We start from the raw sequence: 26,881 nt of genomic DNA, 5'->3' as shown, positions 1-26,881 counted from the left end.
CTGTACAGTTATCAGGTAAGAATCTGTGATGTGAAAATTCATCAGCGGATCAGAAGATGCTAAATTAGTTCTTATTTTTGTACATTTACCGTGATGGTGGTTTAATGCAGCTGAGTTTGAGGTTCTTTGATGATCTTGTGTTTGTGTCTCTGTGAGTGATTGTCTCTGTGTTTTGTTCTGTCTTCCTGTAGTGAGCTCTTAAAGCTCAGAATGGAGCTCATGTGTAGCGCAGGTGTGTAGACTCCAGTCAGGTGCATGAACACTCCAACAGTAACTCTCTCCCTCTTTACACCTCTCTGCCTCTCCTCCTCTTCCTATTTCAGTATGACTCAATCTGTCTGACTTTCATATCTATCCCCGTACTGGTTCCTCCTCCTACTCCTCCTCCTCCTCTCTCTCTCTCTCTCTCTCTCTCTCTCTCTCTCTCTCTCTCTCTCTCTCTCTCTCCCCTTTCCTGTTGTTTACCCACCTCTTTCTGCACCGGACTGTGAGAGCGCCCTGCTATGGCAGTTTTGTTGCAGGGCACCACTGGCATGCATGAGTTGCTGCATTGCTATGAGTTCACCAATGGCTCCTCATCATCCAAATGTCTTGCGTGTGCGTGCAGTGCTTCCGCAGCAACGTGGCAATGCTGAACGCATGCTCCATCAACGCTGTGGCCAGGATTACCTAAAGAACCTCCTCAAGCTAATTCTACATTTTTATCATTTCTGCTCATTCTGCACCTCATATTGACGGTTTGTCAAGTACTGTGATGAGGGATTTGAATGAAGCCATATCTGTCTGGAGTATCTCTTTGTTTTCAGTGCTGAGCCTTGTGATATTTTCAGCATTGAGTTAATCTCATTTTTTTTGCAAAAAACTACATTACCATTACACAGGTTCAGTCTAACCACCACCACTACGATTGATGTTTCTATTTTATTTTGCACCTGGACTTTCTCTGCGTACAAATGCTCGCCTAATACTGCTGATATCCTATTATTTATTGTTAATGACATGAATTGCAGACAATAATTGTGTATGATTGTGTGTGATTTGTGTGAGTGACTGTAGATCGAATTATTGTATTACTCTCAAACGCTCAAGCATTTTCATTTCAGCAGTGGAACAAAATTTTATTTTCGCAATACTTGGTTTGCATAAAATCATTACAGCCCAGAGGAGAGCGAGATTACAGCTGTCATACATGTGCTCCAATCCTTTGATGGGCGCCATTAATGCTGCACACAATGTATGATGTTTGTCCAGTCAGGTCATATGTTGATGTGCACTTGCCTCAATGTGACACCTAAATATTGATATACAGAAAAACAAATATGAGTCGAGGCTCTGTGACAATAGCAGACAGTGCTTTTATCACGACATGAATTCATAACATTTGTTATGTCAGCCAGTTAACTTCTCATCAACATTGTCTAAAGCTCCGCAGACATCTCAACCATAAAATCCATTTAATCCCATCAGTAATAACCATCACATCGGGGGAGTGATAAAGTTGTGTGCCAGTGTTACATGTTACTAATTAATTAAGTAAATTTTATGTTGTTTGTCAGTCTGACATGTAATTGCTAAGTCCTACCAAGGAATGTTAAGATGTAAACCTGTTTTGTGGTAGTCCTTTAAAGTGTTAAGATAATGTTTTATGTCTGTCATGATATTAAGTGTACATACACATAGTGATTCATGAATGTCTGTCTTCGTCATAGTGAAACAATAAGACAGTTTTGTCCTGAGAAGAGTAGTGACTTTGTTCTGTCTACGTCCTGACTGACGTGTGCTGACGTTGTGTGATAAAGACTTTTCAAATGTATTGTTTACGTGTTTGGCCCAATGTGTGTGAGACTTGTGGGCTCTGTACAAGTCATTAATACAGGTCTTTGATTTTAAAGCCAACGGAGACTCCTCAGGTGGATGAGCAGGGGGTAAGATGCTCCGCCCCCCCCTCACCCCTTCAGGGTCATGCCATGTTTAGATCTACATTTCTTTGTTTGGTATTTTTCCGTTGTCTACTATACCTTCTATGATCTATTGCTTATTTCGATTTTGTTTATTTTTCTCATGGTAATGTTTCCATTCTCTTTTTTGTTTTCATTTTATTCTCCTATTTGTTTTGTTTGATCATTTGCATATATCCTCCAAAAATTTGCTTTTCATTTTCCTAAATATTTGGAGTTATTTCCAAGGAGAGTGTGTCACTCAAACGTGACGCTGCGTGTCCTGTTAGGTGGGAGCGGCTTAAGGCCTCCCTTCACGTTTGCACTGTTGACACGGCTACATGGTCTCTGCCACCATTCTTGCGTGGGGTAGTGACCCATGGATGACCCTGGGATCAGGTCACCCAGGTCTGACCTGTGAACCTCCTGGCCGACCCGCTCGGGTTGGCCCCACTGTGACTCCGCATGCAGTGACTCTGGACTGAGGGTGCCATGCTTGTGCAGATGTGTCCTGTCAAGTATGGCAAGGTTTTCTCCAGCATGCCTGCCTCCTTGCTTCCTCCCCTGTAGGTTTGTACAGTGACAGGGCTCCTGACAGTGCTTTCGACGCAGACAGAAACATATCAGCTGCGGCTACACTGCTTTAAAGACTCTACTTCATTTTGTTTTGACCAGAAATCTACAGCCTTGTATAGAAGAGATGTTGCTCCCACACCAGTGAACTATTCATGAATTCATGCTCAAATTCAATTATCTAAGCATGTAGTTTTCTAAGACATAAAGATGCAGTGCTGCTTTGTCAGCCCATATGTATCTGGCATTGAGGTCTCAGTTCAGACCTGATCATCCTATAAAGCACAGCCAGGTGCTCTGTGTTCACCACACATGCTGCCGCTCTCCCAGCCTCTGACTCCGCACTGTTTCCCCACAGAACACAGAGGACAGCGCTCGCATCTCCATCACCTTCTTTCGTCTGTTTCGAGTCATGCGGCTGGTCAAGCTCCTCAGCAGAGGGGAGGGAATTCGGACCCTGCTTTGGACTTTCATCAAATCCTTCCAGGTGAGGCGCAGTACAATTATGTGATCAATGTCTGGGGGTTAATATTTAAGTCACTCATGGTTTTCTTCTTTCTTACCTCTCTTTTGCCTGAAGGCTCTGCCGTATGTTGCTCTTCTGATAGCCATGCTGTTCTTCATCTACGCTGTCATTGGCATGCAGGTTGGTAACAAAATGTGGCAGGAGATGTTTTTTCTCTCTGATTTACCAGAGTTGGTAAGACTGCAGTTAAATTGCAATATTTCTGCTCCAGGTGTTTGGAAAGGTTGCCATGGTGGACGGCACACACATCAACAGAAACAACAACTTCCAGACTTTCCCTCAGGCTGTGCTCCTTCTCTTCAGGTGTGTAGGATTTTGGGGTCAGAGGTCATCAGGGGAATGATTTTCTGTGGTTTTAATTTTCTGGGTTGCTCGATGAGGGATTCATTTGTGTCTGTCCTGCCGTTCTGTTTCCCAGATGTGCCACTGGAGAGGCGTGGCAGGAGATCATGTTGGCCTGCATGCCAGGGAAACTGTGTGACCCAGAGTCCGACTACAGCCCTGGGGAGGAGATGACGTGTGGCAGCGGATTTGCAATAATTTACTTCATCACCTTCTACATGCTCTGCGCCTTCTTGGTACAGACAAAAACTATTGTCTTACTATTAGTTATTAGTTATTAGTTACAGTTCTGCAGATATTCCATCAACAACATGGCTCCAAATAGAGAACTAAACAAAGTGGTAATTGACTGTAACTCAGTAGTAATCTGTGCAATCAATATAAAACCTAGAAAGAGAGAGCAAGGAGCAACACGGCACCATCTTTTCCAATAAAGTACAACATTACCACTATCAGTATCACTAATTTCACAACAACCTAGGTCTCGTTTTGATTTAGTTGTCTAGTCTAGTTTTTTTAGATTAGATTAGTTCAAGAAACTACAAATGTTCTATTTATAGGGATTGTACTTGATCATGTGACCACTTTCCCATTTCTAACATGTGAAAATGCAAATTAATGTAAGACAATTTTCTTGTGTCACTCCCTCCAGATTATCAACTTGTTTGTGGCCGTCATCATGGACAACTTTGACTATCTAACACGTGATTGGTCGATTCTTGGTCCACACCACCTCGATGAATTCAAGAGAATTTGGTCAGAGTACGACCCAGAGGCGAAGTATGTGCTTTATTACCTACAGTATCTGAAAGTACTTCACATTCATGTTTCTGTGTCAGTAAGTATATCCACAGTTAATGTCTTATACCTGTATTTTTCCTCATACAGGGGCAGGATCAAACATCTGGATGTTGTAACACTCCTTCGTCGTATCCAGCCTCCTCTTGGCTTCGGCAAACTGTGCCCTCACAGAGTCGCTTGCAAGGTCTCTTTCCTCCCTTCTTTTATTAACTAATTTACTTAATGCACACACAAATACTGATCATTCAGCCGGCCTGCTCTACCATGTTAAAGGCCTCTATCCGCCCTCCTCTTTCAGAGGCTGGTAGCCATGAACATGCCTCTGAACAGCGACGGCACGGTCATGTTTAACGCCACTTTGTTTGCACTGGTGCGCACCGCCCTGAAGATCAAAACAGAAGGTATGAGCCAAATATAAAAAACATTTTAGTGAACTGCTCCTAGAAAATGCATTCAATACTCTGCTGATGCATTCATATTACAGAATATTCTCTGTTACCTGTGGTTGTAACAGAGCTTGTGTGGATTTGAAAAGGCTGAGTTGGAGTGTTGGTTTCTCAGGGATGTTTGTGTCCCTGTGGTGCAGGTAATCTAGAGCAGGCCAATGAAGAGCTGCGAGCAGTCATCAAGAAAATCTGGAAGCGAACCAGCATGAAGCTGCTGGATCAAGTGGTGCCTCCTGCTGGTGGTTAGTGGAATCAGCTTGTGTCTTGTCAATGAGATCACATACACCTCCCAGTCCTTCTGTTATAGTTTGACACACACCACCACGCTAGAGCAGCTTGCACAGAATCACACACACACCATATGCTGCCCACATGCTGTTTGCGTAAAATTACAGGAAGCTCCAAACTGCTCTTTCGTATCAATGTCCTTAAATAAAAACTCACACGCATAAATTCTCACACACAAGTAAAGCTGTATCATGCTGTTTCTGCTCTGCTCATCTTCTCCTGGTTGCCCCCTCAGCTGTGTGTTTCTTATCCATGTGTGTTTGATCCACACTCCTCCCTCCTGCCCTGGATGCTGATGGAGGCCACTGACTGTCTGCTGGGCTTTGGGCTTGCATGGCCTTGTAGACCAATGTGCAAGTGCATGCTCTGTCTTTCTCACTAATCTCTCTCTCTGTCGCCTTCTTAATCTGTCTCTCTCCTTTCTGTCTTTGTCTAACTCTCTCTGCTGTCTTAATCACTGTCCTTTTCCCACTGCTTGAGCTTCGACAGCTTATTCTTCTCACACTTTTATATCTCTGTATCCAAAACTCTGAGGCACTTCAGAATATTCTGAAGCAGTTCTGTTTTAGGGTGGTGGCATGGAACTAGTGTTGCCTCTCTCTCCGATCTCTGTCCCCAGCGTGCTTGTTCAAAGTGATTCAGACCCCTGCTTCAGAATGATTCTCACACACATACATAAAAATGTAAAAAAAAAAAAAAAAAAAAACACGCAAGAACATGCCCAAACTCAGTTTTAAGAACACTATTTACTGCGTAAGCACACATCATGTATAACAAAAGGCGTACATGAAAAGAAAAAGGTGAATTCACACAAGCATACTGACATGTATGATGCATACTGTAGTTTTGCTTGCTTGCATGTGCTAAAGTAGTAAATTAAATGGCATCCTCAGACATTAAAAAATGGTTCATACACCCCCCTTCCCTCCAGGAAAAGACATAAAAAAATTTGAACAAATTAGTCACAAGTCACAAAGGTAAATTAATGTCAATTTTTCAGCCTGTTTGTCACTGCTAATTACACGCTGCTAATCGATGCTAATTGTAGCAGTATCTTTTAATCATACTGCATGTTTATTTGTAGTCTATTTGATCATAATCCTGCTCATTCTGTCCTCTTCATCAGTAGCGCAGCATTAAGAATGAAGGGACAGAGAAGTTACAGTAGTTAAAACTCACAGCTTTCATGGTCACATTGATACTGTAGGTGTTTCAACATTAATTCCTCCATTTAAAGCCATCCAATTTGAAATCAATCATTAACATAATGATTGTTGGAGATTTCACTCTTTTCATCTCTTCACATGTAGAAAAACACAAAACACACAAAGATATTGTAGCAAATATTTGATTTTCTGCTCTTTTTGAAACACAGCGAAGGATCTCAAGTGGTGCAATTAGAGGTACAGTATATACACCATCAAGATGGATGTATATAATCAGAATATAAATCATTTTGGTTGATTGGGGTTGAAGAGTGCCTCACTTGTCTGCAGTCTGAAGGTGATGGACCCTCATTTTTAAGGAGAGTGGACAAGGGAGAAGAAGAGTCTCTCCCTCTCTCCCAGGGTGCTGTGTGTAGTGACCTGCTGACACAGGAAGCATTTATGTGGTCTGTTCACTCAGATGATGAGGTAACCGTGGGGAAGTTCTATGCCACCTTCCTGATACAGGACTACTTTAGGAAATTCAAGAAACGTAAAGAGGAAGGCCTGGTGGGTGCTCACCCCTCCCAGAACAACACGGCGATCGCCTTACAGGTGAGTCTCACAAGTGTTTGCACGTGCGTGTTAGTTATGAGAGAGAGGTTGTTTGAAATCGTGTGAAAACATGTATTTATGAGCACTGTAATTTTGTCGAGTCAAGTCTGTAAAATGTGTCTTTGTACATTTCATTCAGATTTCATTAAGTGTGCTAATGTTATGGTTTATGATCCAGCAGGACGTTCATGATGTTGGTGTACAGTATGAATCTGTTACTGCGATTTATATGTTTCCAATGTGTGAATTTGGTATTTGTGTCTCTGTGTCTTTAAATATCATAGATGTTGATGTTAAGCGTGTGTCATCGTCTCCAGCCATCATTTCATGTGTTTTCTGTGCATCACAGTTCACTCATCGATTCATGAAATTCACATGCAAAGCTTGTTGCTATTTCTGTTACCTTATCATGTTCGATATATGGATATAAAATATCACCATATATCACAGTAAACATTTTAGTTTATTAATAATGACATGTTTGTGTATGTTGTGCTAATTTGGTTAAAGTAAACCTACAAAGGAAAGCAGAGGCAGAAATGTTATTTACCGCACTCACTGCAGCATAAGTGAGACAAAGCACAGCTGGATGCTGCACAAGACATTTCAGCTGAGTAATACTCGCAGCAGGTTGCATTCAGGAGAGCACATTTGTCTGTCTGTGTGTTCTCATCTCTCACAGTCTGTCAGTATTGTAAATGTCAGGTGTTGCATACTCCAGCACAGGTGTGTGTATGCTCAGTATGTGTGTGGTGGTTGTGGCTGTATGATGTCAGATTTCGTACTGTGAGTTGTAAGATGAAGGTCCCCGCTGTAGCGTTTAGCCCTCTTATTGTCATGGTTACAGGCTGGCCTTCGCACGCTGCATGATATTGGGCCCGAAATTCGCCGAGCGATATCATGTGATCTACAAGATGACGAGCTAGTAGACTTTATTCCCGAGGAAGACGAGGAAATTTATAGGGTAACTGATTTAATTTTGCATGACAGGAAGAATGTGTGTGGCAAAGTTAAAATATTGTGCAAGTTGAACATTTGTCATGGTAACGCACATATAAAAAAAGTGACTTATGAAAGGAAATGTACTGTGAGAAATATTAATCAGCTAAATATGTGGTAGATGTACTGTCTCTAATTCATATTGCTACAATATGTAGCTTTTTGATTGTTTGGTTTATTTTGGCTTCCTTTGTTTTTTCCCGCCATTTCCAATTCCAACAAACTGCAAACAGTGCATTCATTTTGCTCACGTCATGTGCCATGAAACCAGCTTCTGAACTTCTTTTTGCTCATACAATTTCTGTAAAGAAAATCAGCCCCCAGACTTAACATCAATAGCACATTTGTTCTGCTGCTTTGTGAGGAGTAGAAACCCTGGAGGTTTTACTTTGAACGTTCCTCCACAGCGTAATGGCGGACTCTTCGGTAACCATCTCATGAACGGTGGTCATCGGCGATCCAACGGCCACCAGACCAACGCCACGCAGCGGCCTCTACAGGTGCAGCCCCCACCTCACTATGCCCATATGGAGCAGCCAGTGGGACGCCTGTCGAGAGCCAACGCAATGTCTCACCCCAACCACCATCATCACCACCACCACCATCACCACCGCCACCACAACTCCTACGGCAAGTCTCCCAAATCCACCAACATCAACCTCAACAATGCCAACGTGTCCAGTCTGCCCAACGGAGGACACCATCGTTACTATGAACACGCACCTCCCAATGGCTACCCAGGTCTTCGCAGCTCCTACTACGACTATGACAAGCCCCGGACACCCCAGGGTCAAAGGTATCCACACACTGATCATCAGCCTTTCATCTGCTGTAGAAATGGTCCAAACAATAGATGGAGAGTCAGATATGTCTCTGAGTTTGATGTTGTGTTCTTGTTTCTGAACTTGCCAAATGTGTAGAAATGACACGTACTGTAAATTAGTCACACCGCATCTAACACTGAAAGCTAAAATCTTTGTCCTGATCTTCTTCCTCAACTTATCACTTCGCAAGAGTCAAAACTGAACATTCATAAAAGGATCAATTCTTTGTAGCATACACAGGTAGCACATTTGTAGCATACACAGGTAGCACATTTGAGGTAATGACGAATATTCAGTCAAATATTAAATGCAGACAATCATGAAAATAGAAAATCTCTTTTATTTTTGAAGTGCAAATCGTACCATGGGTTACACTCCAAGTTACAACCAAAACTTTATTCAAGTGTTGTTTTGTTTTAGCTCTTCTTATAGAGTTAGTGAGACATTTAGGAAATTCGCTCACATGCTCTGTTAGATGAGAAGACTGATAGCACTCTCATGTCTGTATGGTACATTATGGAGCTATAGCCAGTTAGCCTAGCTTAGCATAAAGACTGGAAACAAGGGGAGACAGTTAGCCTGGCTCTGTCCAAAGGTGATAAAGTCAGTCTAAAAGCACCTTTAAATCTCAATTATTAACAAATTACATCTTGTTGCTGTTTTTAGTTCATGCTAAGCTAGGCTATCTGACTGCTGGTGGTAACTTCAGAATTTGCTGTACAGAAATGAGACTGGTATCAATTATCTCATGTAACTCATGTAATCTACCAAAATTTAGCATCGTTTAAGATCCCATGCTGTGACAGATTTTGGTTTAAATGAGTTTATTCATTAAGATACATTTTTTCAAGATACATTTATGAAGAAAAGATGCCAGAGTTGGTAGTGTTTTTTCCTATTAAGCAAGGCTTTCTCGCTATTTTTAGGACACGTCACATTCACGACAAACCAAGAGAAAGTAGATGCAGTTAACATCTAACTTTAAACACTTCAACAGAAAATGACTGATTAGAATACATAGAATAAGACGCAATGAAAGCGTCTGACAGCAAGTGTAAGAGTTTTAAAGTATAGATATGGATTACAGATTTAAGTGTTAGGGTAAGACCTCAGCAGATAGACAAATGAGACAGAAGTATAAGATCTCTTCTTGTTCCACTATTTCACCTTTCTTTCTCATTTCATGGTATCTTAGTGTGACAGCACATAAATGAGGAAATTAAAAAAAACATTAATATTAGTTTCTATGCCTTGAGCGCTACAACGAGAAGAGCTGAGGACGATATCTGTTGCATAAGTGTGTTTTTTTCCCGCAGGCAGGACCCAGCTTCTTATCAAACCTTCCCGTTTATAAACCCTTCACTCCATAATGAATCACTAGCCTACGCTCATACTGACAGTTAATTTCATAAGTGACCAATAGTACACTTATCTCCTGATTTCCCATGCTATGTGTTAGTCAGCCGCTCCAGTATTGGGCCTGTTTTTCTTTAGTACCCAATAAGTTTGGGGGACAATTTCATTGCTGCCACTTTACAAGTAAGAGAAATGATTTTTAGTGTGGTTTGGTTCTTATCTTAAGAATAGAAAATGGAATTGTCAACCAACACTGGAGTCGATGTCCACCATCACGCTCTCTCCTCCTCATACATATATATGAGAATGCTGTATATGTTTCATATACTGTATGATATATATGTCACACTTTCTCCACCCTTTTCTCTGTGTTCTGTCCTCCCTTTCTCCTTCCTAACCAAAATGCTTTCTCTCAACCATCCCTCTGCTTTCTTGGACAGAAGGCGCTACTATGAGACCTATGTTAGGTATGTTGTTTTTCTAGGTTTGGCTCCAGCAGTATGTCTCAACAGCAAAAGACGGACTCTATGTTTATGTTTATTTGCTTTGTTTTGACTTGGTTTTGGATCGGTGAATGGTTGCATCCTTGCTAAGTCACTGTTAATGTGCTATATGCTGGCCAGTCATTTGTCTGGTTATCATCAGCCTCTCTTATGACATGGCTGTGTCAAAGTAAAAGGAGAAATAACAACAACATCAATATTAGTGGCCAGCATATCGCTGAGAGCAGCCCTGCTTTATGCATGTGTCAAAATGACGTGCTTGCTTGGAAGAAGGACCCAGATGCTCGTAAACAAGGAAATGTATGAGAATGTTTTCAAAAATCATAGTTATTATTACTACTAGTTCTGTTTTATGCTCACATCCCCAAAAAAGTCCTACACTTAATTCACTCCTAACCTGAAGAAATCTGTGTTTTGATTAATTTAATGAAGGACCTGAAAGTGGATGGGATGTTTAGATGACATAGTGATGCTCTTTAGCCCAAGATTTCTGCCTGTCGTCCTGGTTTGGCTGTGATTAATATTTATGAGGGTGTTCAGTTGCATCGCTGCCCCCTGGAGGCTTGCGTCTGCATGGCAGTGCATGGCCCTATTCCAGTAACACTTCTGAACAGCAGCAGTGTGCACACTCTGACCCCTGCGCCCTGACCTCTCATCAGGTCCCATGGAGTGGATGGACACCACCCCACCATCCGCAGAGAGGAGGAGTTTGATGAAGACCGCTTCTCTGCGGAGTATTACAGCGGAGAGGAGTTTTATGAGGACGACAGCATGCTGTCCGGGGACAGGTATTGCTGTTTATTGCTGTTTAACGGTGTATAAAGAACCAGAAATGTGACCAAAATGAATGGGTTTGGGGATAATGTGTGCCAAATCATTGCTCTCCAACATGCTTTTTGTACATGCTGACAGGTATCAGAACAGTGACACAGAGTATGAGACTCCCAAAGGTTACCATCACCCTGACAGTTACTATGACGACGACGAGCAGCCACTCTACCGAGACTCACGGAGGTCACCAAAGAGACGGCTGCTTCCTGCCACACCTCAAGGTACCTTACTCTCTTGTATCCTGCAGCAGTTACATGTTTACATTATACATGTATATATATACGTGTGGTTTTCTAAGTAGATTCAAATATTGGTTTCCCGCAGTTTGTGAACCTTGAGCTGGCACAGCATCACCAGTAACACAGAAATAAAATATAATTGATATATTTTTTCTTAATTAAACATAATATATGAAGAATAGAAGCAAATATAATGAAATATTTAGATATAAATAAATATTCCTGAATTAGGCTCTTATACAGGTGGCTTTGTTAGTTTTTGTTAATCGTTTACAGCACAACTGTTCGAATCAAGATGTCCAGATGGCTGATGTTGCATTAATTTGCCCGAAGCAATAAAAAGCAGGTTGTAAACAAACTATAAACCAACAGTAAATTATGTTGCATACGCAGCTCTGGATCAAAGGAGCCATAAAACAGCTTTCTTTGTCACTCTACCAAATGCAACCATACTAACACATGTAACACTCACCGTGTAATGTACCCACTCACCCAGTCTCATGTTCTTTGAGCGTTGGCAACGTTGCATGCTGGCTGCATGAGTTCACTCACTGGTCCACTCATGACTCGTTCAGGTCACAGGAGGCCATCCTTCAACTTTGAGTGTCTGCGCAGGCAAAGTAGCCAGGACGAGCTTCCACATCAGCGCACTGCTCTGCCACTGCACCTCATGCAGCACCAGGTAACACAGGCACCTGTCTCACATGTTCTGTTTGCTCACTCACATTGTAAGAACACTGTGTCACATTTTGGCCATTTTTGAAGTACTTTATTACTCCTCCACCTCTAAATTTATACAAGCATATCTTATTTCTAATATTTCACACATCCTCCTGGAGTAGTAGGTGTTGTTAGTACTGTGTATTCAGCCACAAGAGGAAGCTTGTGAAGTTTCAGCTTGTGAAGTTTCATTTGTCTCTCCTGACCCGTCAGGTTATGGCTGTAGCAGGCCTGGACTCCAGCAGAGCCCACCGTCTCTCCCCGACCCGCTCCACCCGCTCTTGGGCCACTCCCCCTGCCACCCCGGCCAGTAAAGACCAGTCACCGTACTACACTCCTCTCATCCGTGTGGACCACCCACACAGGGAGAGTGCTGCTAGCAGCCAAGTGTCGGTGCGCAAGAGCTCCTGGTACACAGACGACCCGGAGTTCTCCCAGAGGACGTACTCACCCGTCCACCTGCAGGTGCCACCGGAGTACCATAACCAGTACCACCAGAAGAGAGGCAGCGCCACCAGCCTTGTGGAAGCAGTGAGTTTGAGAGAGGAGAGATGTGCCTGACCAAATTATTTTATCTCACAGGCACATTTTTAGATGAACACTGCAAAACAAAAAAAATCATTGCAGAAATTCACAATAACATATTTTTTTCCTCATATTCTGTCGAGCAGGTTCTGATATCAGAGGGTCTCGGGAGATATGCCAAGGATCCCAAGTTTGTCGCTGCCACAAAGCACGAAATAGCAGATGCCTGTGAGATGACAATAGATGAGATGGAGAGTGCAGCCAGTCACCTGCTGAATGGAGGGATTGCCCCGAGCGTCAACGGGGTCAACGTGTTCCCCCTTCTGACTCCAAGGGACTATGAACTGCAGGACGCCGCAGCCAGCTACAGCGACGAGGAGCCAGAGACAGAACCAAGAGCTCCTTATGAGGAGGACCTGGCAGACGAGATGATCTGCATCACAACTTTATAGCAGCGGCTGGAGAAATCTGAGTATTTGAACCATGTCAGACTATATCAGTGAAAATTTTAAAAAAAAAGAAATGCATCTGTTGGCTCTGACCAAAAGAAGTGCCTTTTACATTGAAGAGAAAAGGCATACAGAAGAGAGACACATTAGTCCCGTTCATTTAGTTGTTCTCCACCTGCCAGCAAAGGAGGTCACAGCACAGAGCCAGATACCACCCTGCTGAGCACAGAGGGACTGACTTCACCCTCCTGTCAAAGGCCTTGACCTGGAGGTGACATACAGGTTCGGCCAGCAGCCAATCAGAGATGAGGACATTGATGCCAGTGAAAGATGGACCAATTGGCGAAGGTGTGAGATACTCTCTAGGGCGGGTCTCTAAGGGTGATGACAATCAGATGTACGATGTCATTACCTCGGTCACTTTATTAAGGTTTGGCATATCATGCAAGTTTTCAATGCAAGCATAGAAAGGCATATCTCCTCCCGTTAGTCGTTAACGTAACTTGATCCCTTTGTTGTTAGAACAGACCGTTAAACGATTGCTGCAGCTGAGTCAGAGAGTGAAGAGCACCCGAGGATTTGGACCAGATTATGCAGGAACTAACTGTCCTACTTATAGCATCATTCAACTTGAGATATGTACTTTTGAAGCGACAAACGCATTTGTGATAAATGCACTAGCAGGCAGGTTATTTTAAAATTTTAGAATAGCCTGATTAATATTTCATAGTTGATATGCTGTAAATTGTATTATATAACAAAAGAAACTTTGTAAAGAGATATTCTATATTTTGTAATTATGTATCATTTAAAAGATCAGCAATATGGACCCTTGTGACTCCTGTTATGCTATAAAAGCAGACATGCATTATTTTATTAGGTACAATATTCAGATATTCATTTGCCTTTTATTTTTTTTGCTAATACGCACCCTTTATTTTGCCTATAAAAACAGCATTTTTAAGACGTTCTGCTTGTGTTAGAACACTACTGCACAAGATATGCAAATGGCTTAGATTTTCTAGCATAGGAGTACATATGTTACTTCAGTTAACCAACACCAGTTGCATAAGGTCAAGCCCCCTTTAAAGGAGCATGTTTAGAAGGCAAGCCTCAAGGATGAAATTTTATACAGATGTGATGACCACATTTGTTTGCATATTTTGTGCAGGGCATGCACAAGAATCTAAAATGCATAGTGCATTAACAATGCTGCTTTTTTAGTTGGTTTCAGAGTCAAACCTAAGTTTCGTCAGCCCCTACTGAAATGCCTTTTTGCTGCTGAAAGAAAGAATAATGGTAGATGGTAATAACAGGGATAAATTCATATTTCTCATAGCTTGTGCTGGGATTTACTCCTCGTTGTTCACGGTGTAATTCCATTAAACCTTTGTACTGAATCTTGGCAATCACATCTTAGCCTTCATGTAATGTGTGAGGCCTCGGAGCCTGCGGTGGCAGCAGACACATGCACACATCCAAATGTCAGAAACAGTCCAACGTGTTGAAGGAGGAAGGACAGAGGGTGTCCTGGTGTCAGGATGCTGGAGAGAGGCTAAGCAATACTAACCCCCCCGTCCCTTTCTCTCTCAGCCTGCCTGGTTCCTGCATACAGTATACCTCGTTAGGCAACGGTGACAACATATCATTGTCTCAACTTACCTGTCTGTCACAGTGTCCCACAGTGGAGTCTTTGAAAGAGATTAGGTAGGGTTGAACCTTGACTTTGTGTTTTTCCCCTAATCATACTTATTAATGAGGCCAAGAGGGAAAACTAACCTTGGATGCATGAAAAGGAGCAATTGAAGCCCACAAAGTGGAACAAATACGACAAAATATCTTTCAGTTTTTATCAATTATCATTTGTTTATCTATTACAATACGGATACTTGACAAAATGAACTGAAGTGGGCCTTTTCAGGCGTTACCATGGAGAGTTTGAATTAGCACCAAGAATATTTAGGGTTAATGTGATCTGTTGTTCATGAGTGTTTGATTTGTAGGCGAGTGCGTACTGTACTCTAATTCAACCGAATACTGTCATGAAAATGTAGGTTTTCCATTTTGTGTGCACATTGAAAGGGCTCTTTGAATTGTTTGTGAGTAAAAAAAAAAATGTGTTCTAGTCCTTTTGTTGATGACTGTCATATAAAAGGACCAATGCACATAACAGGCACATTGTACTATTCGTAGCAATTACAGTACTGATGAACTGAAGATATGCATTATTTTGTAAACACTTTTAAAAGTTGTGTTAAACTAAAGATAAAAAGAACTTACTTTTACCTCATGTCAGGGATTCCTGAAAAAAGAAAATAATGATTTGGTTCAGTCTATACCAATGGAATTTAAATATTAGCACATAGCTGTTTGTCTTTGCACAAGTAACTGTATAGTGCTTTTGTTTCTCCTTTTTCTAAACAGATTTGTGTATTAAGGTGAGACAATTTTGTACTTTTTGTGACTGTGTGTATGGTTTAGTGGAATCTATATTTGTCATTTACACCTCACCTTACAATGCTGGGAATGAAAGAGTATTAAAAAATATTTTCAAGGTGCACTGTTTCTCTGTTCGCGGGTAGGGAAAAAAAATAAAATGGTAAAGTACCAGTTTACAGAGAAACACATATTGATTTGAACATTTCTATTAGTTTTCTTCATATTGTTATGATTATAATTACTATTACAACTATTAATGTTCTGAAAGCTGTATTAAAATAGAAGATAATGTAAAATATGTACAAACGTATGGAAAGACCCATGGTAATGTTCTCTACTTGAAAGTCTTGATATTTGCTCCTTAATGTTTTTATTCAGTAAACATCATTTCTCTTAGTAGCAAAATGCTTTACTATAACCTTCTAGGTTTTGTATCAATACATTTTTTTGTATTTTTCATTTTATTTTGGCCTTTACTTTATTTGAATCGATACTGATATTTTATTTTCTATTGATCATTATTGAATAAACTTATGCTGAATTACCGTTCTCATTCATTTGCATTCTGTTTTCAGCACCACTACGTTTTTACCCATGACTTTTAAAGAAATCTTCATATCCACTAGAAATGTAAATCATAAACAGTGTATTTATAGTTTTACTGATGGTGTCACAGGTGGTTAAAAGGATGTGTGAACTGAATTATACACATTTCAGGCAAAAATGTCTTTAATGGATGGTTGTAGGTGTGTGTACATTTCAGGCAGGAGACACTTTGCCGATTGCAGTCTCCACAGTCGTTGCCATGTCTGATGTCTCATCCTCCAGCGAGGGCTCTCTCCCACACAGCAGGAAGGGCACTGCGTATTTACGAAACTGTAGAAAGCAAAATGAGCCATCACATAAACATATCACACCATCTCTATTTTAATGTATTACTTAACATTCAGACATCTTCAGACAAGGTGCATTGTTGTACATGCAAACATAACTTCAAATCATATAAATTATGCACATGTTTGTTAATGTAGTTGTGACACAGTTGTAATAATATAAAATATGTCTTTATAGAAGCAGCCATAATTGTTGACAAGTATGGTTTATCAATAGACACTAAAAATGAGCTCACCCCTGCTGACTACATTATACTGTGTTTTACGCCATTGATTGAGTGTTTATGTAGTCTTTAGAAATGCTAAATAGGGACAGTTACGGTTATGTAGATCATTTAAATTAAATAAAATAAAATTTTAATCTAAATTAAATATAAATAAAGTCATTCTATGAAAAACTTAAGAGTAGTTGAAAACTTAATTTTGATAAAATTATTGATTATTTATAATAAAACAAAGAGCTATTGTTACATTTCACTGTAGTTCTGCCTTTAATCCCAATTACAACACAAACAGACATTCCTGTCCTCATATTAAATTTACTGTCTATAAATACCACTAGATGGTGCTGACATCCCAAAACAGCAAAAAGTATTTTAGATCTGTTACACAGCAGGATTTTCTACCCACAATTTGTTCATTATATCTGACTGAACTCAGTTATTATCCGTAAGTGGCGTCACAGTACCTGTTTGTTGAGGTAGATGTAGATGATGGGATTGTACACAGTGCTGCTCTTGGCCAGGTAAACTGGCACTGTGCCCACCAGCGGGTGAATCTCCACATCAGGGTTGTAGACAACCAGCATGGCCAGGCTGGCATAAGGCAGCCAGCTGACGAGAAATGTCAGGACCATCAGAACCACCATGGTCGCCACCTTCATCTCTGCTTTAGCTGCTGCTCCTCCTTCCACACAGTCCATATTTGATACCTGTAACACAAAATGTTGACAAAAGCAGGTCCATTGACATATACATACCACATGACTGCAAAGTGTCTGGTGTGATACCGACAGAGTGCCACTATTTCGATGTATCATCTCTCATTTCATGTCTCTGGTCTCCTGGATGCACGGTGCATCATGGGAAAAATGGTAAACTACAAAGCAGAAAACTAACAGATGAACCTATTGCAAAATACACAAACTGTCCACTACACACAGTATGTTCAGTGGCAGGAGAAATATTCTTTATCAGCAAAACTACCAACACAACAATGTGGAAACACTCCATCAGAAGTGCAGTACTGCATACAGAATCCTACTTAACTAAAAGTACAGAAATATTATCACTTAAATGTGCCTTAAGTATGAAAAATAAAATAGCCCCATGAGAGTGATATACTGATATAAATCACATTATGAAATTGTTAATACAGATACACTAAGTCAATTTGTGTGGAAGAGGTGGAGCTAAATCTGAACATGCAGTTATGTAGTTTAGTCCAGTGGTTCCCAAAGAGAAAACTGAGGGGTCATGAGATGATTAATGGGAGAGCAAAGACGAAAAAACACACACAGAGACAAAAATGTTTGCCACACAAATTTGCATTCTTTTTGGTAATATATTCAATAATTTTACCTCTTTCGGCCTCCAACAGTCATGAATAAATAAAATCTTGACCTTTTTTTTAAGGTCAGGAGCTACAAGTCTAATCTTTAAGAATTCACTGTATTTTACAAACTTTTCTGATGTTACATCTTATTTGAAAAATAACTACCGACTGCAGCTGTCAGATGAATGTAGCAGAGAAAAAGGTAAAGTATATCTTTACTGAAATGTCTCAAACTTGTACTTGAGTAAATGTCCTGATGAAGCCAGATGTATAAATTCTCACCTGGTGCAGTGTCCACAATAGCTTTGTGTAGGACGCCAAGATCGTGGCAAAGGGGACGGCAAAGCACACCGCAAAGTAAGCCAGGATGTAGGAGACATTTTGAGGGTCTCTGTTGTGCCAGTCTGGTGCACAGGACGTCCCGACACCCTCTAGCTCATACCTGCCCCAGCCAAACAGGGGCGGTAAGTTCCATGTGAGGGACCACAGCCAGGATAACGCAATACCTCCAAATGCATGCTTCTTTTGAAAGGTTATATGCCCCAACGGTTTACATACAACAAACATCCTCTCCACTGCGATGAGGGCAACTGTGCACAGAGATGTGATGCCTGCAGACAAGTGAGGGAAGGCAAAGTCAGCGGAACACATGAGTTCCTGCTGAATATTGTCCTATGATAACATGAAAATTATAGTGTGCTGTCCTGTTAAATGATTGACAAGCAAAAAACAAGTGTTAGCATTACAAAATAACAGGACAAAAGATGAAATAATATTCACGTTATACTAAAATTCTGTGACACAATGAGCAGTTAAAGAACTACTTAACCTGTCCTGTGCTCCTCCTTTCACTCACCAAACAAGGACACAGCGAAGCCCTCCATCACGCAGCCTGTTCTTCCCAGGGAGAAGTACCCCTGGGCGTTGTTGACCACAGACAGCACGCCTCCAGTCATGGCTGTGCCCAGGTCAGCCACAGCCATGTTCACCAGAGCATAATTGAGCGGCTGCCTCAGCTGCTTGTGCATGAGAGACACAATGATCACTGTAGCGTTGAGTACGATGGCCGGACCGGTGAAAATGGCCATAATGATGGAGAGAATGATGAAGCCAGTGCGTGACAGAGGGGGCTCCGCATGGGGGCCCACGTAGGAGGAAGCATTCGGGAAAAAGACAGATGGTTGCATGGATGCAAAGCTTTAAAAAGTGGCCCGGTAGTTTCTTCTCGTCCTGGAGATTCAAGATGTTCAATATCTCACTGCTCAAGTGTGAAAGCTGAGATTAGATGCCCAGAGAGAGACTAAGAATAAATCCTCCAGATTGGGATTTAACAAAGAGTAATTCCTCCAAACGATGATCCTTGATCCCCCACCACCACCTTTTGCTTGATTGTAAAGGCACTTAATCAGGATGACCCACAGTGTTCCTCACCAGGAGTTCACTAGGCAAGTGCAAAAAACACAATAAACTCTCTGACCACTCCTGAGTGATAAAGAGCTTTCTGAGAAATGCACAGAGGAGGTATGTCACAACATGTAGTAACGGCAGTAAAGATTGATGAGCGTCACTCATCTCTCATCACATTCTTTCTCTCCGTCTTTCTGTCCAGGGGTCAGTGAAAGTTTAATCAGTACCAGGTCACCACAACTTATTTATAGAGCAGGTGTTACAGCAACAGATCTCGACCACAGTACATTTACACTATTAAAGTGAAAACAAATAGATAAAAAAAGTCATCATGAAGTCATGCTTGGTGCCAGCAAGGCGTCTACACATGGATCAGACTTATGGGCAGAGGTGTGGACTTGAGTCACATGACTTGGACTCGAGTCATGAATTTGATGAATTTGAATTAGACTCAACTTGACAAAATGTAAAGAGACTTGCAACTCGACTTGGACTTTAACATCAATAACTCGTGACTTCACTTGGACTTGACCCTTTTGACTAGAAAAGACTTGCTACTTTCCCCAAACCCAAAGATTAAAAAGTATGTTGACATGGACCGCTATATACAGTGGGGCAAAAAAGTATTTAGTCAGCCACCAATTGTGCAAGTTCTCCCACTTAAAACGATGAGAGAGGCCAGTAATTTTCATCATAGGTACACTTCAACTATGAGAGACAGAATGAGAAAAAAAATCCAGAAAATCACATTGTCTGATTTTCTGGAATTTATTTATTTATTTATCTAAGAATTTATTTGCAATTATGGTGGAAAATAAGTATTTGGTCAATAACAAAAGTTCATCTCAATACTTTGTTGGCAATGACAGAGGTCAAATGTTTTCTGTAAGTCTTCACAAGGTTTTCACACACTGTTGCTGGTATTTTGGCCCATTCCTCCATGCAGATCTCCTCTAGAGCAGTGATGTTTAGGGGCTGTCGCTGGGCAACACTGACTTTCAACTCCCTCCAAAGATTTTCTATGGGGTTGAGATCTGGAGACTGGCTAGGCCACTCCAGGACCTTGAAATGCTTCTTATGAAGCCACTCCTTCGTTGCCCGGGCGGTGTGTTTGGGATCATTGTCATGCTGAAAGACCCAGCCACGTTTCATCTACAATGCCCTTGCTGATGGAAGGAGGTTTTCACTCAAAATCTCACGATACACGGCCCCATTCATTCTTTCCTTTACACGGATCAGTTGTCCTGGTCCCTTTGCAGAAAAACAGCCCCAAAGCATGATGTTTCCACCCCCATGCTTCACAGTAGGTATGGTGTTCTTTGGATGCAACTCAGCATTCTTTCTCCTCCAAACATGACAAGTTGAGTTTTTACCAAAAAGTTCTATTTTGGTTTCATCTGACCATATGACATTCTCCCAATCCTCCTCTGGATCATCCAAATGCTCTCTAGCAAACTTCAGACGGGCCTGGACATGTACTGGCTTAAGCAGGGGGACACGTCTGGCACTGCAGGATTTGAGTCCCTGGCAGCGTACAGTCGTATGAAAAAGTTCAGGCACCCCTCTGAGGCTGCATAATAATTTACTCTGTCTGCACAGAAAACGCTCACAGTGGCATGCCATTCATTTTCTAATAAAAGCTAAGTAATGGGGTATTTTCCAGACAAAGATTTTTAGTGTAGCAATATTAAGTTGTATGAAATTGTATAAGATGTGAAAAATAGGCTGTGCAAAAATTTGGGCACCCTTGTCATTTTGCTGATTTGAATACCTGTAACTACTTAGCACTGATAAATTGGAACACAAAATTGGTTTGGTGAGCTCATTAAGCCTTGAACTTCATGGACAGGTGCATCCAATCATGAGAAAAAGTATTTAAGGTGGCCAATTGCAAGTTGTTCTTCTCTTTGAATCTCCTCTGAAGAGTGGCAACATGGGGGCCTCAAAACAACTCTCAAATGACCTGAAAACAAAGATAGTTCAATGTTACGGTTTAGGGGAAGGCTACAAAAAGCTATCTCAGAGATTTCAGCTGTCAGTTTCCACTGTGAGGAACATAGTGAGGAAATGGAAGACCACAGGCACAGTTGTTGTTAAGGCCAGAAGTGGCAGGCCAAGAAAAATATCAGAGGCAAAGGCGAAGGATGGTGAGAACGGTCAAAGACAACCCACAGACCACCTCCAAAGACCTACAACATCATCTTGCTGCAGATGGTGTCACTGTACATCGTTCAACAATTCAGCGCACTTTGCAGAAGGAGAAGCTGTATGGGAGAGTGATGCGGAAGAAGCCTTTTCTGCACACATGCCACAAACAGAGTCGCTTGAGGTATGCAAAAGCACATTTGGACAAGCCAGCTTCATTTTGGAATAAGGTGCTGTGGACTGATGACACAAAGATTGAGTTATTTGGTCATAACAAGGGGCGTTATGCATGGCGGCAAAAGAAGACAGCATTCCAAGAAAAACACTTGCTACCCACAGTAAAATTTGGTGGAGGTTTTTTTTTCATGCTGTGGGGTTGTGTGGCCAGTGCTGGTACTGGGAATATTGTTAAAGTTGAGGGTCGCATGGATTCCACTCAATATCAGCAGATTCTTGAGAATAATGTTCAAGAATCAGTCACAAAGTTGAAGTTACGCCGGGGCTGGATATTTCAACAAGACAACGACCCAAAACACTGCTCAAAATCTACTCAGGAATTCATGCAGAGGAACAAGTACAATGTTCTGGAATGGCCATCCCAGTCCCCAGACCTGAATATTATTGAAAATCTGTGGGATGATTTGAAGCGGGCTGTCCATGCTCGGCAACCATCAAACCGAACTGAACTGGAGATGTTTTGTAAGGAGGAATGGTCGAAAATACCTTCATCCAGAATCCAGACACTGATTAGGGGCTATAAGAACCGTCTAGAGGCTGTTATTTTGGCAAAAGGAGGCTCTACCAAATATTGATGTGATTTTTCTGTTGGGGTGCCCAAATTTATGCACCTGTCTAATTTTGTTTTGATGCATATTGCACATTTTCTGTTAATCCAATAAAACTCATTTCACTACTGAAATATTACTGTGTCCATCAGTTATTTGATAAATCAAAATGAAATTGCTGATCCAAACACCTCATGATTTAGAAATGAAAATAATGGAAATTGTCAGGGGTGCCCAAACTTTTTCATACGACTGTAGTGTGTTACTGATGGTAGCCTTTGTTACTTTGGTCCAAGCTCTCTGCAGGTCATTCACTAGGTCCCCCCGTGTGGTTCTGGGATTTTTGCTCACCGTTCTTGTGATCATTTTGACCCCACGGGGTGAGATCTTGCGTGGAGCCCCAGATCGAGGGAGATTATCAGTGGTCTTGTATGTCTTCCATTTTCTAATAATTGCTTCCACAGTTGATTTCTTCACACCAAGCTGCTTACCTATTGCAGACTCAGTCTTCCCAGCCTGGTGCAGGTCTACAATTTTGTTTCTGGTGTCCTTTGACAGCTCTTTGGTCTTGGCCATAGTGGAGTTTGGAGTGTGACTGTTTGAGGTTGTGGACAGGTGTCTTTTATACTGATAACGAGTTCAAACAGGTGCCATTAATACAGGTAACGAGTGGAGGACAGAGGAGCCTCTTAAAGAAGAAGTTACAGGTCTGTGAGAGCCAGAAATGTTGCTTGTTTGTAGGTGACCAAATACTTTTTTTACCGAGGAATTTACCAATTAATTCATTAAAAATCCTACAATGTGATTTCCTGGATTCTTTCCCCCCATTCTGTCTCTCATAGTTGAAGTGTACCTATGATGAAAATTACAGGTCTCTCTCATCTTTTTAAGTGGGAGAACTTGCACAATTGGTGGCTGACTAAATACTTTTTTGCCCCACTGTATCTATATCTGTGTGTGTGTGTGTGTGTGTGTGTGTGTGTGTGTGTGTGTGTGTGTGTGTGTGTACCTGAGCAAGTGCGCTGTCGGCACAACATCCAATCAAATTAGATCCACGTTGTTTTGATCCGACAGCATCCAACCAATCAAATTACAGGACAACCAATGAAGCGGATAAAGCAGCGCGCCAGTTGGCAAAAATGATACCAAAGATAGTTTCATTTGGGTATAAAAACTACGAGGTGGTCGACAAAAAACGAATCGCAGTATGTAAAACATGCGGAGACGCAACAACTTCCAACTTTGTTCGACATTTGAAGCTGCACAAAGAACGGTAAGTTAAGCTAACACTAGCTTATAGGGCTAAGAAAAGGTTAAGGCTAGATTTAAGTTAAGTAAAGTAAAAGGGCCTGTCTAGTTGAAGGTGAAAACTGTTTTGCAATATGATGTGAGATCAATACAATACAGGACAGAAACTGCTGTGCAACTAGTTATAGTGCAGTATGCTATGGAAATACAATGTCAGCACTTTTTGTGCAAATTACATTTGCATTTGTTTCTTTCAAATGTGTTTGAACAATGTTCTTGCTAAAAAAGGTTTGAATAAATACAAATGTTGTAGCATACATGATCTGTGTAAATATTATTTCTCTGTTGTTAAAAGGACTCGAAAGGACTTGAAACTCAAATGGTAGGACTTGGGACTTGACTTGAGACTTGTCGGTCTTGACTTGAGACTTGACTTGGGACTCGAGGGCAAAGACTTGAGACTTACTTGTGACTTGCAAAACAATGACTTGGTCCCACCTCTGCTTATGGGTGATTTAAGCTATGGTTAAAGCTGGTGTTGGTGAGCATGATCTAAAGCAGGCACCAGGTCACCCCTAAGGACCACATGAGTCGCCCACAGGCCTGTTCTAAAAATAGCACAACTCACCAGTGAGCTGCGTCTAAAATTTTATTTTTTTCTGTTGCTATTCTTTTTTAATCACACTTTTAATCATTTATATAGATTTGAAAATGACAATATCTTAAAAATAAAAGAATTAGTTTAGATAGTTTTAGGTGAACTCTGACCTCTTCTAGTTCAAAGGTCAGTCTTGTGCGCATGACGCTTGTGTAGAGTAAGCTAGCGGGGGCAGCGAAGATGGGGAGCTGGATGCGGTTTCTAACCCAAAAAACATGGCAGAAAAAAGAAAGAAAACTCATAATTTTCACAGTGAATGGGAGGAAGAGTTCTTTTTTTACTACTGTGGAAGAAAACTGCATGTGTCTCATTTGCGGGGCGACTGTGGCGACGACAAAGCGGCACAATGTGGAGAGACGCTTCACTACGTGTCACAAAGCTAGCATGCTAGCTACCATGCTAACTAGCATGCTAACTGCCCACCGGGAAGCGCGCTACGGGCAGAAAAAGCCCGTGAGCTAAAGGCAGCTTTGGGTAAGCAGCAGTCTTTTTTCACGAGGCCGGCGAAAAAATGTAAACAATTGCTGAGATTAATAGAAATTAAATGTGTAATGTTGATATTATCTGTTTCCCACCTTGTTAAGTCATTGTTGATCATTATTATGAGAAATCACTAACGTGATCAGTGTCTTCACATGGATGAGTATCATTAAACATTAATAATAATACATAACTAAAGGCAAACTGAGCAAATTTGTTATTTCAGAGGAGTGTGACAAACTGGTAGCCCTTCGTATGACTCAGTACCCATGAAGTAGCTCTCAGTTTCAAAGATCAATTTGAATTATTGTATAATTTAAACCTGCTGTGAAACATCATTATGTGGTGGAAATATTAATTGCACAAATCAGTGACCAGTATAAGAGCGTATGCAGCTAGATGGGAAAGGTTTAGAATGGCTGAAGTGCTAAACTGATCAATATTCAGTCACTGACATACTCGCATGCAATTTGGTGGATGTGTTTTCTTCACTATTATTGAAGCATTTCAGTTATTTTGATTCTTATATTTATGATCAAGGTAGGTAGATAATGACAAGTGAATTTCTAAAACAGTACCTGTAGTAAGGAATAAAGATATTTGTCCTCCGCTGCGGAGGGAGGAAATGGATTTCAAAAAAAAAAAAAAAACTATTACTAGTGACACTTTGATTTTTATTTGTTTAGATACATCAGTGTGTGTGTGAAAGATTTACTTTATCGTACAGCTTAAAGGCGCCTTTGCCAACTTTTATCTGATCTTGGGGCTTAAAGAAGTCAACCTGATGTACCACCCAACTACATTCCTTATTATAGTCGATAATAGCTTGTTTTGGTAGCCAGACAGGGATTAAAGTGATGGAAACATGAACATCCAACAGCAATGTAACCTACTAGGTTAAATGTAAAGTCAGTACCTGCGATGAAGAGAATGAACGTTATACAAGCTTCACTAAATGTGTATGGGTTATTACTGTGATGTGTTTTGGTTATTTTGTCCACTATCTTCAGTGTTATACGCCGTACATTATCTGCACTACATATGAATGAAAACATTAGATAACTTCAGATGTGAATGGACCATTTTCCTTTTTTTATCCATCTTATAGATAAGACCACTGCATGCTCCTGCAGTGAGACGCCGTTTTGCCCCTCTGGTATTCTCCAAAATGGTGAAGTCACTGGTTAAGCTTCTATTTATGGAGTGTGCTGTCAGGGTGTGATGTGCTATAAATAAGTCTGTAATAAACATGTTATCAAACTCGGAGCGAGATTAATGCTGATTTACACGTGAGTCTTAACAGTGATGTAAACATGTCGAGGCATTAAAGCTTTATGGATGCTTAAATACAACAATGGATCCGTGCATGTATTAGAACTAATACCAAAATACGGCACACTGCGGCGTGATGTAATCTGTTTGCGGCCACAGTTCACTGGATGAGAATAAAGTGACTGTTGCAGGTGGTCTGAGATGAATTATTCCCGGCTGCAGAGGGCACGAGGTGAGGTTAAGCCCCCAGACTTAACATGACAACAGGTGTCCGATGTTTAACCTCCTAAGAGGTTTATGCCCAATCAAATCAAGACAGAGATTACAACTGTTTGGGGTGAGAGTTCAGCAGCAGTCTGGCTCCAATTATGTACATAACAATGCATTTAATTTTGATTCATCTGAATTGTGAAAACAGAGGCCCATCGATCTGTAGCGGGACCAAAGGTTCACTACAAACCTTCCTTTTCAGAGCTTTTTCAGCGTTTTTCTGGTTGCAACTCTTTACAGTGTGAAACATGAGACTATATACGCTGAGCCAACATGGACACCAACTCTTCACAATGCTATGGAACAAATTGATAACAGCATGTCTGCCGATCTATATCCATGATCAGTGAGCAAACATCCCCTGGTAAAGACTGTGTGGTGTGGCTGAAAGCTTCTGAGCTGACCTGAAGTTTTGATAGTTTAAACATGTGGTCAGAGCACACAGACACTGCAGTGCAAACCAGATTGAGCACCATGGAGAGCACCTACGGACCTGAGAGGCCTGACGCAGGGTTTAACAAGTCTCTGAAATCTATTTCACTTGATGATGATTGAATTTGTGCCCACTGGAAACCGAATGCACCAGAAGTAATATTGCATACATGCAGACA

The 26,881-nt window shown here is 41.2% G+C and overlaps 2 protein-coding genes across 2 annotated transcripts in view; one reads left to right on the top strand and one right to left on the bottom strand.

The window, feature by feature from the left end:
* The window catches only part of cacna1da (calcium channel, voltage-dependent, L type, alpha 1D subunit, a), a 53,682-nt gene extending 40,560 nt beyond the window's left edge, over positions 1-13,122 (top strand). Inside the window, exons 32-49 of the mRNA XM_070843411.1 lie at positions 1,893-1,925; positions 2,869-2,997; positions 3,091-3,156; positions 3,248-3,339; positions 3,455-3,614; positions 4,031-4,158; positions 4,267-4,363; positions 4,478-4,580; positions 4,766-4,867; positions 6,540-6,673; positions 7,521-7,637; positions 8,080-8,468; positions 10,293-10,319; positions 11,015-11,143; positions 11,268-11,407; positions 12,001-12,107; positions 12,359-12,676; positions 12,817-13,122. Coding sequence (XP_070699512.1) covers positions 1,893-1,925; positions 2,869-2,997; positions 3,091-3,156; positions 3,248-3,339; positions 3,455-3,614; positions 4,031-4,158; positions 4,267-4,363; positions 4,478-4,580; positions 4,766-4,867; positions 6,540-6,673; positions 7,521-7,637; positions 8,080-8,468; positions 10,293-10,319; positions 11,015-11,143; positions 11,268-11,407; positions 12,001-12,107; positions 12,359-12,676; positions 12,817-13,122 — 2,577 coding nt within the window. The remainder of the gene's footprint in view (positions 1-1,892; positions 1,926-2,868; positions 2,998-3,090; positions 3,157-3,247; positions 3,340-3,454; positions 3,615-4,030; positions 4,159-4,266; positions 4,364-4,477; positions 4,581-4,765; positions 4,868-6,539; positions 6,674-7,520; positions 7,638-8,079; positions 8,469-10,292; positions 10,320-11,014; positions 11,144-11,267; positions 11,408-12,000; positions 12,108-12,358; positions 12,677-12,816) is intronic.
* Positions 13,123-16,311: 3,189 nt separating this feature from the next.
* LOC139210715 (parapinopsin-like) lies at positions 16,312-19,192 on the bottom strand. Its single transcript, XM_070840851.1, has 4 exons — positions 18,862-19,192; positions 18,288-18,616; positions 17,140-17,382; positions 16,312-16,434 (listed from the first exon to the last, which is right to left on the bottom strand). The coding sequence occupies exons 1-4, from the start codon at positions 19,190-19,192 to the stop codon at positions 16,318-16,320; spliced, it is 1,020 nt and encodes a 339-aa protein (XP_070696952.1). The 3' UTR covers positions 16,312-16,317.
* Positions 19,193-26,881: the final 7,689 nt, after the last annotated feature.

This window comes from Pempheris klunzingeri, chromosome 2 (genome assembly GCF_042242105.1).
Source record: "Pempheris klunzingeri isolate RE-2024b chromosome 2, fPemKlu1.hap1, whole genome shotgun sequence".
In the NCBI taxonomy this organism is placed as follows: domain Eukaryota; kingdom Metazoa; phylum Chordata; class Actinopteri; order Acropomatiformes; family Pempheridae; genus Pempheris; species Pempheris klunzingeri.
Note: the sequence above shows the minus strand (reverse complement) of the source record. Positions and strands in the feature narration are given on the sequence as shown.